This window comes from Anopheles ziemanni, chromosome 3 (assembly GCF_943734765.1).
Source record: "Anopheles ziemanni chromosome 3, idAnoZiCoDA_A2_x.2, whole genome shotgun sequence".
Classification (NCBI taxonomy): domain Eukaryota; kingdom Metazoa; phylum Arthropoda; class Insecta; order Diptera; family Culicidae; genus Anopheles; species Anopheles ziemanni.
The window spans coordinates 55,576,986-55,591,719 of record NC_080706.1 but is presented as its reverse complement, the minus strand read 5'-3'; the positions used below and the strand labels follow the sequence as shown (position 1 = coordinate 55,591,719).

The 14,734-nt window shown below is 45.7% G+C and overlaps 2 protein-coding genes and 1 non-coding gene across 3 annotated transcripts; all 3 read right to left on the bottom strand.

Annotated features, from left to right (window-relative positions):
• Positions 1–172: 172 nt before the first annotated feature.
• On the bottom strand, positions 173–5,377 carry LOC131285048 (angiotensin-converting enzyme-like). Its single transcript, XM_058313909.1, has 4 exons — positions 5,372–5,377; positions 4,217–4,435; positions 2,217–4,133; positions 173–2,149 (listed from the first exon to the last, which is right to left on the bottom strand). Exons 1-4 carry the CDS (start codon positions 5,375–5,377, stop codon positions 593–595), a joined length of 3,699 nt encoding a protein of 1,232 aa, XP_058169892.1. The 3' UTR covers positions 173–592.
• Positions 5,378–6,407: 1,030 nt separating this feature from the next.
• Positions 6,408–8,622, bottom strand: LOC131285047 (lysosomal proton-coupled steroid conjugate and bile acid symporter SLC46A3). The gene is made up of 6 exons (XM_058313908.1): positions 8,351–8,622; positions 7,880–8,281; positions 7,543–7,811; positions 7,055–7,294; positions 6,708–6,948; positions 6,408–6,627 (listed from the first exon to the last, which is right to left on the bottom strand). Exons 1-6 carry the CDS (start codon positions 8,620–8,622, stop codon positions 6,408–6,410), a joined length of 1,644 nt encoding a protein of 547 aa, XP_058169891.1.
• A 1,575-nt stretch (positions 8,623–10,197) lies between these two features.
• Trnag-gcc (transfer RNA glycine (anticodon GCC)) lies at positions 10,198–10,268 on the bottom strand. Its single transcript has one exon. It is a non-coding gene; the product is annotated as a tRNA-Gly (tRNA).
• Positions 10,269–14,734: the final 4,466 nt, after the last annotated feature.

The following is a 14,734-nucleotide window of genomic DNA, read 5'->3' as shown; positions in this document are numbered from 1 at the left end:
TGCGGGAGACATCCTGAAACTCGGAGTTATTACAACAAACAGCTGTTAGCAAAACAACATTATCTTCCCATAAAATGTTCGTCACTTTTACATTCCTCCTTGAAGAAACTCGATAAGATAAACATAAACATTTTTTTGTGGAATTAACAACTTTTGCTTTATTCATGTTTTGAATCATTAGATTGTTTCAACCTACTTTCAAATATTACAATTTCACTACAGTCATTTTTTTCCCCTCTGTTTTGATGCGCAGGCAACTGCCAAGCATATTCGTTTAAAACACGAGCCGTATCGTTCCGCACCACCGCACCAAGATCACCCCAGACTAAACCGGAACGCTTGAAGAAATTTAACATCGTTAACTATCAATTGGCGTTCACTGACCAGCGCAACATACGTCTTCCGCGGGCCATTGGCACCCGGCTCCGTATCACATCCGCGTCAGTCGCGGTACGATAAGAAAGTAGGCATGCATATTGCGCCGAACCCACGGCGCCGATCTGCCTGCGACCGGCTCTTTTTACATTCGAAAAACAAACAATTTTAGAACTTATAACATACGGTTCAGAAAAACATACAAACACATTTGCTTCTAACTGGATCGGAAGAAGCATAGTAAAAACGGTAACAAAACAAATAACAACGATGTCACGGTCGCTCTGGAGCATCCCGCTTTGGCGTTTTCCACTTTCAAAAAATCATACAACGGTTTGTAGTACTCCAGCAGTGCGTCGGTGCGTAGTTCAGTCTCGCCAGTCATCGCCTTCAGGGCCTGCGACCAATGCACGGACCGTCCGAGGGACAATCCTGCTCGCAATAGATCACCAGCGCTACGTGACCCATCGATATCGCACTTGTGCAGTGGCTTTTCCGGATCATTCGGATCGTACTGGTCGGCGGCCAAGCAGAGCGCCTTATGCAGCTGCAAGTCTAGAATGTGCGCAATAAAGTACGACACATACTGGCTATCGAACGGGATGTGATACTTTGCACCGGGATCGAAGTCATCGCCGTCCCGCTCGACCGGTGCGGACACCTTCTGGTACTCCTCGCGCAGCTCCCACCATCGCTCGTTCCAGCGCGAATAGTCCACCTTGCCGGCAAAGATCTCCCAGCGCCACATGTCGATCAGCAACCCGAAGGGTAGGAACGCAACGCGATCCAGTGCCTTCTGATACAGCGCATTGATGTTCTCCTCGTACGTATCGTCATAGCCCTGCAGCAGTCCAATCTTCTCGAAATGTTTCGGCGTGGCCACGGACAGCGAAATCGTATCTCCCACGGCCTCATGGAAGCCTGGATTGGCGCCGCTGCGTAGCGTCACCGGTTGGTCCTTGTACAGGATGTAGTAGTTGATGTGACCCATCTCGTGGTGAATCGTCACAAAGTCCTCCATGTTCATACGCGTGCACATCTTGATGCGGAAATCCTGCCGGTCGCAAAAGTCCCAGGCCGAAGCGTGGCACGTCACCACCCTGCCGTCTGTGGGCTTTTCGATCATCGCTCCGCGGGCCACATCGTAGCTCATACTGTTGTCCGGCAGTCCGAGTCCCACGTAAAAATCGTTGGCAATCTCAAACAATTGTCGCGCGGTATAATTTTTCGCCTTCAGCGTGTCCGTAATGTCCAGCTCGACCGTGTTGGCGAACGGTTTCGTGCGATCGTACAGATTCACCCACGATTGTGCCCACATATTGCCTAGCAGATGGGCTGGAATGGTGTCCTTCTTCCCGGCGTGCTCCTCCATCCGGTCACCGTAGATGGCCTTCAGCTGGCGACGAACGTACGCGTGTAGCTCACCGTAGAACGGTTGCAGTTCACTCCACAAGCGCTTCATTCCGTCCACGAAGTCTTCCTGCTCGAATGCACCCCGCCAAAGTTCACCCATGTCATCGTATCCGCCCAGTTTGGCAGCCCGATTCATGATTTCCACGTAGTCGCTATAGTCGCGCTTCATCTGTCGTCCGGTATTGTGGCGCCATTCCTGCCACGTGTACAAGAGCTCGTCGTAGTTTTCCGATTTGGCCATCACTTCGTACAACTCGGGATCCAACGAAAGGGCACCGCTCGTCTTACATGTCTGGTCAGTGAAGGGACATATTTTGGCACTGCTGTAAGTGTTTTGCATTCGTCCCAGTGCGTAATGAAGCTGCAATAAATAATATCCAAATTCGTCAATTCTTATCGAGGCAACTCATTGATATAACTCTACTTACCTTCGATAGGTCCTCCTGAGGTAGCTTGTTGACGGAAATTTCCGTCAGGAACTGTAGCTGGCGGCTTACCATCGGATCGGAAAACATCGTCGGATCAACGTCCGCGAAGAAACGGTTGTAGTTGTCCAGCACAAACTGCGTGTTGGCGTTCATAACCTCCGTCAGCTCCTGTTGCAGCTGCGGATTACCGACGTCCACCTGCGTGGCGTACTGTGCCTTCACCTGCGCATTGCAAGCCAACGAGTACTGTTCACTGTACCGTTCGACGATCTGCTCCATTTCGGCGGCCTTAAATTTGCGGTTTTCTTCCTTCAAAAACTGATACAACGGCTCGAAGTACTCCAGCAGGGCCTTTCCGCTGATGTCCCGTTCGCCGGTAAGTTTTTCCAGCGCCTCCTGCCAATCTTCGCTGTAGCCAAGGGACAGACCTTCGCGTAGTTTTTCACCGGCCGCTTTGCTATTGTAGAAGTCGCACTTGTGTAGCGGTTGGCTCGATTCGTTCGTCGGATCGTACTGCCCGGCTTCCACGCACAGCGACCGGTAGAACTGAAACTCAAGGATGTGCGCCAAAAAGTACGCAATGTACTGCGAGCTGGCTGGAATGTGGTACTTTGCGCCGGGATCGAAATCATCTTCGGTACGCTCGACCGGTGCATATACTTTCTGGTATTTTTCGCGCAACTTCCACCAGTGCGCATTCCACTGGCTTTCGTTTACCGCTCCGCTGAACACGTCCCAACGCCACATGTCTATTAGGTAACCGAACGGAAGGAACGCTACCCGCTCCAGTGCCATCTCGAACAGTGCATTAATGTTGTCCGCTTGGCTATCGGCGTACTCGTCTAGTAGGCCTACCTTTCGCAGATGGTTCGGAGTAGAAACCGACAATGCGATCGTGTCACCTACGGCTTCATGGAAGGCAGGTGTCGCCCCGGTGCGGAACAGGTACGGTTGTTCCTTGTACAGGAGATAGTACATGATGTGGCCCATCTCGTGGTGAACGGTGACAAAGTCTTCCATGTTCACGCTCGTGCACATCTTAATACGAAAATCTTCACCATCGCAAAAGTCCCAGGCCGACGCGTGGCAGACAATCTTCTGCGGTGGCTTCTCGATAACCGCCTTCGGACCGTAACTCATGGCACTACTCGGCAGCCCCAAGCTCTGGTAGAACTCATCTGACATCTCGAACATCTTGGTGGCGTTGTATCCCAACTCCTTCATTTTTGCCGTCACATCGACCAAACTCGCGTTCGGGAAGGGTTTCAAGCGATCGTACAGATTCACCCACGATTGCGCCCACATATTGCCGAGAAGATGCGCCGGTATCATGGGGTTGTCCTCATCCATCCGGTCGCCGTACAGTTCGAACAACCGGTAGCGCACATACGTGTGCAGTTCATCGTACAGTGGCTCGACCTCGGACCAGAGACGCTCGAGCGTTTCCCGCAGATGCGAATCGTCGTACTTCGACCGCCACAACGACCCATAGTCATCGTATCCGTTCATCCGGGCTGCCTCGTTAACCAGCTCCACGTAATCGTTGTAGTCCGAGCGCATCTTCCTTCCAGACTCGTCGCGCCAGCTACGCCACGCATACACTAACTCGTCGTAATCGGTCGATTCGGCCAGCACCTGATCCAACTCCGGATCCAGTGTCCATTTCGAATCGGAAGAACCACACTGCTGGTTGTTGTATGGGCACACTTCCGCCAGCTGATAGGCTGTGTCCATCTTGTGCATCACACGATTCAAGGTGGCCAACTTTTCGGCGGGCAAAGCGGCCGTATCTAGATCCTTAAGCAACCGCAGCTGTTTGCGCACCTTTTCACTCTGGTAGCTCTCCACGTTGGCCGCTTTGAAGTACTGTTCGTAATAGTCGTTGCGGAATTTCGCAAACTCAAGCGACACATTGTTCTGAAACGAAATCGATTTCATCTCACATTAGTTCTTCGCATGGAGATACAGAAGGTTGAAGAAAATTTATTTTTCATACTAACCTGAATTTCTTGTAGCTCAATGTTTTCCGAATCGGTAGCTACATTCCACTCGGCGATAACGTTACGATTACAATGATCTCGAACATCCTGGTCGTACTGCTCCAAAGCGGCCAGCATTTCCTCTTCCGTTAGCTCATCGCGCTGCACTACCACCTGTGGTAGGGACAGGGTCGTCCTGACACAGCAGACGACGCACACAAACAGTAGGAACACGAAACCCTAGTAAACATCGATTGCGAAGGGAAGATAAAATCAGTTAGCCACAGCCTATGATAACGAACTTTCAAAATACTGCGGAGACTGATGAATTTACTCTTATTGGCTTTACAGCGGTACATCGTTTACATGCTTCTACAAGTGTAATTTTACCAATTAACCATCAAGTTTACATTAACCATCAAAATTCAAGAAAATATTGTCGTTACTCTACCTGTTGCCACAAATAAAGATAACATTCTGAGATAACGAACAATAACTCAACCATGACAGGAATAATCCTATGATGTTTTACAATGTGTCATAACGTAATTTACTACAGGCTTTTGAATAGATTGCAGAGGTTTTATCAGTTGTACGGTTGTCGTAAGCTATTGCAATTATATTATTCTCGTTCCGAAATAAACAACACAGGCAAAATACAGGCATTCCCGAAATTGACGTTACAAACATTTATATACTTTATAGTTAGATATTAAGTAGCAAATTGGATTGCTATTAATACGGTTATCATAAACACAGAATTCGTAGTTTTTTACACTTTTTGCAACATGTTAGTTTTTTAAACTTTTACTTAAATGTAATTCTAATATTGGAATGAATCGTGATATTCAATCTAATTATTCGGTCTTCGATAAAGCATGTCAGACCCGTAAACCGACGTCAATCGCGATCGAAGGTCAAAATGTATCTACACGCCTATGCTATTAAAGTTCTTCTCCCCCAAAAGCGATGAATTTGCAATATTCGTCCATCTTGTTTGCCACTTTCGAGCCCCACGTGTTCCTCGCGGTGGCAGCATGATGGGGCAGATCAGCGAACGCTCCGGCACAAATATTCCACTCACGGAAGATCCATCGATCGTTCATCGCCAATTGTCCAATGCGCATGCCCTTAGTCCTACCACCTAGCAAGCGGCATATGCGTGCACGTACTTACCTTCATTTTGTGAACCTCTAGCCGTACTTGGTTAGCCCGCGTGAGGGCCTCACGTTTAACTTAGCCACACTCGTTTTCGGTATCGTAGATATACGCAATATTCACGTTGTTAAGTAATTGCAACAACACTTTACACTTTTACTTGAACGTTAGACCTTTTTTTCTAAATCACATAACATTTCGATGCTGTTGCAACAAATAACTCCAGTGGCTTTCTTGGGTGCCAAAGGTTAGTTCTGCCAAGCTTGGTTTTTTGGCAGAAGCAAAACTACGTTTGCTCGCTCTTCTCGGCTCAGCACCGCACGATTAACTGTCGCAGAACTTGCCACTCGTGGTACTAATATTGCTCGGACCCGTTCGAAGTGTTGTACTCGATCACTTCAGCCACTTGGCACCCGCACCGTTTCGGACAATAGCTTTGCAATGAAGGCACTTTAATACTCGAAACGTTCGAAGACCGGGGATTACAGTCGCTGCCAATTGCCCCAACGACCAAATCCACACTGGTGGCTTACACTCACACTCTCCATTTCGTTCAAGCGTGGAGCTATCCTTCTCTTGCAGCGTTGCTCGTCTCCATCACGCAGCTTTACAAGCGCACTTTGTATGCATCACCATCGTTCACTATAGCCCGGTACTACGACCACTACTAGCACAAGTGCTACTACTACTATTACTGCTACTAGTAATACTTTTACTATACACTTAGCTTATCGGGACGTGTTATCATGAGCCGGGTCTCATCTGTGCTGCTACTCTTCGAACGTACAATAGCCGTTACTAATTGCCAGTTAATCGGATCCTCCCATCGAGTATCGTCGAGAATCACTCCAAACGCGGTACAGATTAAGGCAGGTGTAATGCCGGTTTGTCGCTAACGACTGCCCTGGTTAATCCACCGAAAACCCGAAACCGTTTCGAAAAAATAAAACTCACCCACGAAAAATGTATTTCACACACAATTGATTATATTTACACACCCTACATATCTACATAGCCGTCATCCTAATCTACCGAATGCGCCATCCGTTATATATCACAGTTTGCAGTGTACCAGGGCTGCTGGTGTTGTCATGTTATCGTCCTCGAAGGCAGCGTTCACAACGTCGACCACAAAGGCAGCCGGCTTCTCTTTCGCGATCATACGGCCACCGTTGATCTCGCCACTTTCGCCCAATTGGAGGTACTTGTCTTGCTCGTCGCGCTTTTCTTCCGCAAGCTCACGAGCTTCGCGCTTGTGCACGCCATACATCCACCTGCAATGTGCGTAGAAAAAACAATTCGCATCGTCATAGCAGCTATACCGCCGTAGGCTATGGTTACCATGGGTACTTACAAGAAAATCACAACAGCCGGCGCAGTAAGAGCACCGCCGAGCAGGAAAAATGCACCGGGCAGCACGTTGATCGTCAGTGAGTACACGGTAGTATACATTGGGGCGTAAACGAGCGGCATCAGGGCTTCGGCGACGCCGAACAGTGAGTTTACCTTGCCCAGCTCGTCGCTAGCGACAAGCTTCGAGGCGATCGATCGCATCGATATGAAGGAGGTACCGTTCAACATTTCAATGACCGGCCCTTCAAGTGGGAGGAAGGAATAATTGAAAGAGATAAAGTTCATCCATACGATCGATATAAAATAGAGAAATGAAAAGAATTTTCCCATTCGAAGAATGGCCCTTACCTAGATACAACTGCCAAGTAGTGACGGCGAATGCATACACAAAGCTGGACAGTATCTTGGACATGCAGGACATAACGCCAATCAGTGCGTCGTCTATTTTAAGCAGATGCGAAAACACACCTACAGAGAACACGGTGCCAATCAGTCCCGTCAGCATGCCGTACGTGGAGAAGAAGCTAAACTCCACCTCACTCCAGTTGAAGCGGTAGCGTGTGAAGAGATAAATTACCGCCATTTCTCCTGCAAAAGCAAGACACCAGACACAATTGTGGCGGTTTAGTAAATGTAAATAGACGCATGCTGTATGGCCGGGCGGCATAAACACTGTCAACACTCCACTATTTGTAGGCCTTGAACTCCGCGTCCGGGCACCCTCTCCCGTGCATCCCCCGTTCGGTGACTCGTTCGGCTAATCAAAGCTAATTCCTAGCTTCCGTACGTGCAAGGGAACAAGGGCACATTTCGGTTCGTTTCGTATATGTACTCACCGTGCAACGGGCCGATCACAACCATGACCACGATCATGAGCATTATCACGCGCAGCCGGCGCTGTCGTGCGCCGACTTTGAACGCCACCCGGAACGTCTCCAGCACGTGCTCGCGATCGAAAAAGTCGGCCAGCAGCCCCCGTTCCTTCGCCAGCAGTCGCTCCTTCTCGTTGATAATGTTCACCTCCTTCACGACGAATGCGCCGTAGAAGAATGCGAGCAGGTACAGGCTGGCCGAGATGGAAAACACACCGTAGAATCCGATTTGTCTGCAAGAGAAAACCAAGGTTGTAGCGGACCAAGTTGTTGCCGCAAGTCACGAGGTGGTAGCACTCACTTTAAAAGGATCCCACTGAAGGCCATTCCGATGGGGACACCGAGCGAGAAGCACAGGTTCACGATGCCGATGCGCAGCGTGCGCTCCTCAACCGTGGTCACGTCTGCGATGTAGCTGAAGACGCCCATAAACATCGTAAACCAGCCACCGGTCAGGGCAGGAAATAGCGCCTCGGTGATACCGGCCACCTCCATCGGTACCGACTCGAAGTACGTGCACAGAATCAGCCCGATCGCCGTCATAAACTCACCGATGATCGGTATCAGCATGCACGGTTTCCGGCGACCGTGACGATCGCTCCACGAACCCCAGAACAGTATGAGCATGCAGGGCAGGGCGCTCTGCAAAACCGTCTTCCAGCCGGCCATCCGGGCTACGAGATGCTGCACCATCTCTTCCTCGCTGTAACACAGATAACAGAAAACGGTCAACACCAATCGAGATGGACGGAGGACGCGTTTCGCTGCTCACTGCGTATAGTTGGCCGTGTCACGGCGTGTAAGGGCATCACAGATCTCGTCTCCATACGCCAGATTCACCCGGCAAGCCTTCTCCAGGTTTAGATTTTGAGTTGCTAGCCCAGCCAGCACGCTCGGCATGATATAACATGCCAGCATGGGCTCGACGGTTATGTTGCGCTTAAAGTAAAGATACTTGTCCCGCAGCGTGGATGGTTTCTTTTTTTCTTCCTTCAGCTCGATCGCACCCTTTTCGTGACCATTTGGTGGCTTTGGATCTCTCATTGTGATGCAATGTTTTTCTGTGAAAGAGAAAAGGTCGTTAAAACAGTAAAGTCGCGTTCTTGCCCGAGCTAGCTGGATTTCTTCTACCAATCATTGTTTGACATTGACACAGAATAAGAATGAAAACTACCATGCATGAAAGGCTACAGCTCCACATTACGATCGCGTTCGATAGACTGTGGAAAATCAATTTTCTTCCAGTTCTTTACGTCACTGTGTGGAAACTTCAGTTTCTTTGCGTCACTTTGTGGAAACGTTAAAGAAACAAAATCGGTTTCACCTCATTGCAGTTTAGTGTCATTCTTTTCTACAACTGCTTGTAATGCTAAGATCGGATCTCGGACACGGTTCGGAATCAAATGATCCTCACTCCAGCACCACGATGGTCCTACACCAGCCAAATTATATAATTCATACCTCCTCATATTCAAACCTCTTTATCATTAGTCAGACACACATAAGCAAAAAGTGTGCCAAATAGACGAGTTTTGCTAGCTCATCCCATATTTGATGGGTTGATATTTGTTTTGTTTGGTGTAGCTTAGAGCTGCTTTAAGCCATGGGCTATTTTTCGCATCTGCAGTTTTTGGGTCAACGGTACAAAAACACTCCACCTCATTTCAAGAGAAAAAGAAGGTCTCCAAGTTAACCTATCATGAATTCCACTTTCGCTATCACTTGAAATTTTGTGCACAAAAATACAATCAAATTGTCTTCCAATTCCAAGGCAATTGGCAGTACCCACCGTTCGGGTGTGCGTAGTAAACAAAAAAGAACAAACAATGAAAATAGCCAGACGTGTAAATAGGACATATGGACTTCCGGAGCCTTGAGAAAGAAGTAGACCGCTTCTCATTGTTCTTTAGGAACATGGAGCACGTTTCTTTGGACTAAAATGTTTAGAATTTAATTTACCGATTAGCAAGAAATTATAGAGGAAATATTTCACTATGGTAAGAGTACAAATCTACAATCAAATTACTAACACCTGAATACGAGTAAACACAAAAATGTATCGGCTAAGGTCCCAATTCCGGAAGCTGTCGGTAAAACGGTAATGCCGGGAAGTATTTTATTTAATGATAAAATTACCCCCTTATGGAAAAAGAGCCCCCTAGCTGACAAAAAGTAAATTTCCCACACATGTTTTGTTCATTTTCTTAGTATTAATTATACAGAATGGTGACATCTTTTCCGGGTTTATTTATGATGGCACATCAAGCAAAAAATTAAACCAACATGCTTTGTGTGTAGGAAGTGGTTATGAAGCTCACGCCAGCATATTAAAATTATAGTTTGTCGGCTACTGCATTCTATTCCACACACGTCTCAGTTTTTAAAATCATGTCATAGATGTTTTCCTTTATCAATGTTTGATAGTTGGTTGTGTAAAACACAAACCTTACTGTTTTTTTGAACATGGATCAAGCTAGTAAAACGTTTTTCCTTACCCTTATTTAAGACTAATCAATTATCATTTAACTGGATATTACTACGTCTTCTTACTTACAAACAAATCAAACATTTGTTATGACAAATTGCTCGTGGTTGGAAGTTAAAAAACAACTTTTACATTGCATCGGCCGGGAATCGAACCCGGGCCGCCCGCGTGGCAGGCGAGCATTCTACCACTGAACCACCGATGCTTGTTGACTAACCAGCATCATCTTCATAACCGGATCCACTTTTCCCAGTCTGCTGATTCAATCGATGCTATTTATACATAGCCACTCGCTTATCACATGCATGCCTAGTCCCGAAACATTCATCTAAGGTCAGCGGCACCTTCTCGGTTGACAAATGAGGAAACGAGACAAACCATTATACAAGGTTTAACGCAACCCGTTTCCGATCATTTCAACCGTGATCATCATAATTTTCATTGTCTTCTCACGCTTACGGTGCTTTACGGCTACCTCATCTTACCACCAACAAATGGCCCATATAACACATTAGAACGTGAAGATGTGCGATTTTTAAATGCACGTACGATTATCATACCCAAACTCCAACGGGTAATTAATGGTTGAATAGGCAGTTACTAACGGCTTTGCGTGTGGGAAGCAGATACAAGTTGATAGTAACGTGACGGAGCCCGGAGCACATGGTAGGAAATTTGGCACTAGACTAGGAATTTCATCATTGTTTAATGGTAGTTTTTGGCGCGGAGTCTAACCATTTTTGCACCATCTCTCTAACAACTTTCAGTATGTGCCACTTAAGCCACTTATGTTAATGAGAAAATCACACATGAGACAACATTTAAATACGATTGCATGTGTGCTCAATATTTTTTTGCGAAATTGAAACGGAAATAGTAATAACCAATTTTTTCTACCTGAGAAAGTTCCAACTATGACATATCATCGTAGTTCTGAAGCAAAACATGCATTGTGACTGAAGCAATTGCTCCACTAAACAAAGCGCCGGCCATGCACGAATGAGTTTTCGTCTTTGCATAGCATTAAATTCAATTGTATACAATTACCAAAACAAACAATTTGTGACCATCTCAATTTGTCACCATTATTACAGTACAACGCTTCACTAGGAAAGAACAGAAAGAAAAAAAATCCTATGAACGCCAAGTTCGTCGCTTTGTAGTCAATTGTCAAAATATTCAAATAGAGCTAATTTGGAATCGTCTTCTTTCGCATTCGTTTCGAAGCTATTATGACAATCATGACATCACGTGCACCGGCAGTTAACCGAACCGTCCATTTCGCTTCCGAGCGGGAACACACCGACGCAATGGAGTTCTAAAAAAACGGATGATCACTTCCGGTGGATCGACCATGAATTGCATGCATGGTACGATCACCATCAGTCCCTGTATCGCTCCTGATCGATGCAGGAAAATCCGGCTCTAAACTAATATCAAACACTAACGGGCAATAATAAAGCTGCAAACAGAAAACTGGAACTGAATTCATGTGCCCCTCTACAGCCGAAGCTCGGATTCAAACTTACTGGGGGTTGCCGATTATTGGCTTTTATCTACTCTCACACCAAACTAGGACCGCCCAAGCGCTTCGGTGGACGGGAAGCCACTTTCTTAGAGAAATTGAATTAGCATAATTGAACAGAACGGAATGATGATACAATTGTAAGCCACCCAACGATCACTGGTACTTACGATCTCGCCACTGGCAAACTCCTGGAGGGCACTGGTTGGTAGTCGAGCTAAGCAACCCTGGATACTATTTGATAAACGGACACAGTTGAACTGATTCGATAACAGCGCAAAGATCAAAATATAATCGATAAGCACATAAACCGTACAAATATTTCAACCACTGGGTGCTAAAATTGATCTTTGCTCACAACAATGTAACAATGGCGCTAGATGGAACGCAGGGACATTAAGAAGAGTACACAGTTGGAAATTGCACAGGTGTAAGCGATCACTGTATACCGCACGGTGCCGCGATCGCAGCTCAACTGACTGTGCGTCTCCATCGGTAAGCAGCATGTCACAGAAAGGGATTTTATCAACCGCGAAAGCGGACCGACGGTGTTGAATGAAAAAAGAAAAACATAAACGTCACACATCTACTCAGCAACGGACTCACAACAGGGAGTAGTGGCGGTTGTCACCGCCGTTGTCATCCGGTCCGTCACCGCGCCACGGATCACCATCTGCTGGAGCAATACGTGAACAATACAACCCGACCGCGACCGCTCATAGACTCCCGCTTCGGCTAGTATAACGAGTGGCGGTAGTATACCGTTTGGCGGCTAGTAGATCTAAAACGACTAAACGCAAGAAAGTGCGTGTTACCGACGACAACACACATGCGACTGCAGTTCGTAGGAACGATCATCTTCATTTCCATTGTAGCATTGGGAACCCACATTTGTGTAGGTTTTACGGAAGCGCGTAAACTAAACCGACCGCGTGTTTGCTTAGCTTGTACTTAATTTATTCCCGGCGCCTTTATCAAAACGCTTGGACGCTTGGAATACCGACGTGCTACCTGAGTTGCCAGTTGAGCGGGTTCTCCAATCCACCCCAATGTGTACTCCACCAAACCACCACACGATGCTGACAATAGACAATAGGCATTGCGATCGCGGTTTTGCCACGTTTCAACAATTCGGACAGCTCCATTTGTGGCCAGAAATCGCACGGGTACATACGTACTACAGCATCATCATTTAAACGGACTCGTGCCATCATGTGTCATGTTTTTTTTTGGTTTTGTTTTTTTTTCGCTTGCTAGACTATCGTACCGCGTGGAAAATGAGAAAATTGTTCCCACCCAATTTTCCACCACCATTAACAACCTCACACACGTGTTTGGGTTCCGACGGAGAGCACGTTAACGTAGATTGCGTAGACCAGGCATGTCAAACATACGACCCACAAGAACTTGGATGCGGCCCGCGACCGCTTTGAAACAATACATCCTTGAAAGTTTGGATCCTTGAGTATTGGCTTTCGTTGGAATAGCAAAATGTTTTTTGTGAACGGTTTCAACTGATCGAACGTCAATTTAACCAATTAGTTGGATTTAAATAAGTTAGCTGTAGTAATAATGCACCTATACTTTTCTAAAATCGTTAAAATTTGGAAAACGATTGATCGAAGAACTTTCTCTTGTACTTGACATTGTAAATTTTATAAGAAGTAATATAATGTAAAAAAAAATATGAAAATGTAAAACATGATTGTCTGTTAAAATAAAACCACACTACAATACTGTCATTAAACCAATCAATTATACGTTTTGGCCCGCAAACCTATTTCAAGTGGAAATGTGGCCCGCGAGGTCGAACGAGTTTGACATCACTGGCGTAGACTGTCTGTGGGTAGCTGTATTCCTTTATTTTATGGAGAACACAAAAATACGAAACGTAAGGATCGTTTCACTTGATGGTTAAAAAAATAAATAAGAAAGTAAAAAAATACGAACTTACATTATTTAAGGTGCATAGACTCTCCTTTTTATTCAGGCAGTTGAACTTGACCTACCTTTCGCAGAACGGATGAGATCGATTTAAATAACAGATTTACGTGAATGTACATTGTTTCTCGTGTTTGTTTTATTTATCATCTTTTTTATATAAATTTGTTTCTGGTTTTCATCGTGTTCATTCATTTTGTTTCTGGTTTTTATCGTTTTCATTCATTTTGTTTCTTCCTCTACTGATCGTTAATTATCCTTGTGACGAACTCAACAGCAAAGCAGCGTTTCACGTTCCTTCCTTTCCTATGTGCCAAATTTCGCCTTCTTGTCTGTTTTTCCCACCATTTGTTTATTCGATTCTTTCACCGGTTGCACAAGTGTACACACGGCAATCCGGCGAGGAATCGTTATAAAAGTGTTAATCCTAAGTATGATCTGTGTGTGTGTGCTATAATACAATTTCAAGATAGGTGTGGTTTTCGAGCGATGCACAGAATGGAAACAACGGAAACACGTCCAAACTTCCGCTTAGTTTCCATCCAATCCAGGAAGGCTGGTTCTTGGACTGAAAACAAAACCCTATGCATCTACCGGCCACATTACTACCGATCGCGATGATCGGTTTAAAGAAACACTGAAAACAAAGCCAAAAGATAAACAACAAACATTTACCTGCTAGATTATTCCGTAGAAGCTTGTCTACACACAGTTTAAAACTAGGACTATACATCTGGTTTACAGTATTCTCAAAAATAAATTGAAATTTACTGATGTAAGCGCGCGCTACTGGGCATTAGAGTAGGGAACCGGGAAGCAAGGTGACATATATGATCCTATTTGATGGATACAAATAGAACGATAAGAATCGCCTTTCGACTTTGGCATCTATTACCAGTTTGCATGGTTGTACCTATTGAACCTATCGCTAGACAGCGCATGAACCGAACAAAAATTTTGAACAAATAGACGTGCATAAAGGGTTTGCACAGTAATCGTTCGTCTATCGCGGATAAAAAGAACCATGGATTACGTAAGTATCATTTTGTTTTGAAGTATGTAATCGACACACTTTATACGACTACAATATAAAACAGATTGTTTCTGACTGTCGAAAGTTAACTACCAATACCATTAAAAAGAGAGGTCACAGGATACCATACCAGCATAGCCAAAAACCGGTGGAATATTTTAAGCAGTTTGTT

Coding starts and splice junctions, on each gene's coding strand:
- LOC131285047 (XM_058313908.1), bottom strand. CDS start 8,622: ATGAGAGATCCAAAGCCACCAAATGGTCACGAAAAGGGTGCGATCGAG. Junction 7,812..7,879: donor TTCAGTGGGATCCTTTTAAA/GTGAGTGCTACC, acceptor TTTCTCTTGCAG/ACAAATCGGATTCTACGGTG. Junction 6,949..7,054: donor TACTTGGCAGTTGTATCTAG/GTAAGGGCCATT, acceptor TCCCACTTGAAG/GGCCGGTCATTGAAATGTTG.
- LOC131285048 (XM_058313909.1), bottom strand. Junction 4,134..4,216: donor TTGAGCTACAAGAAATTCAG/GTTAGTATGAAA, acceptor ATTTCGTTTCAG/AACAATGTGTCGCTTGAGTT. Junction 2,150..2,216: donor CTCAGGAGGACCTATCGAAG/GTAAGTAGAGTT, acceptor TATTTATTGCAG/CTTCATTACGCACTGGGACG.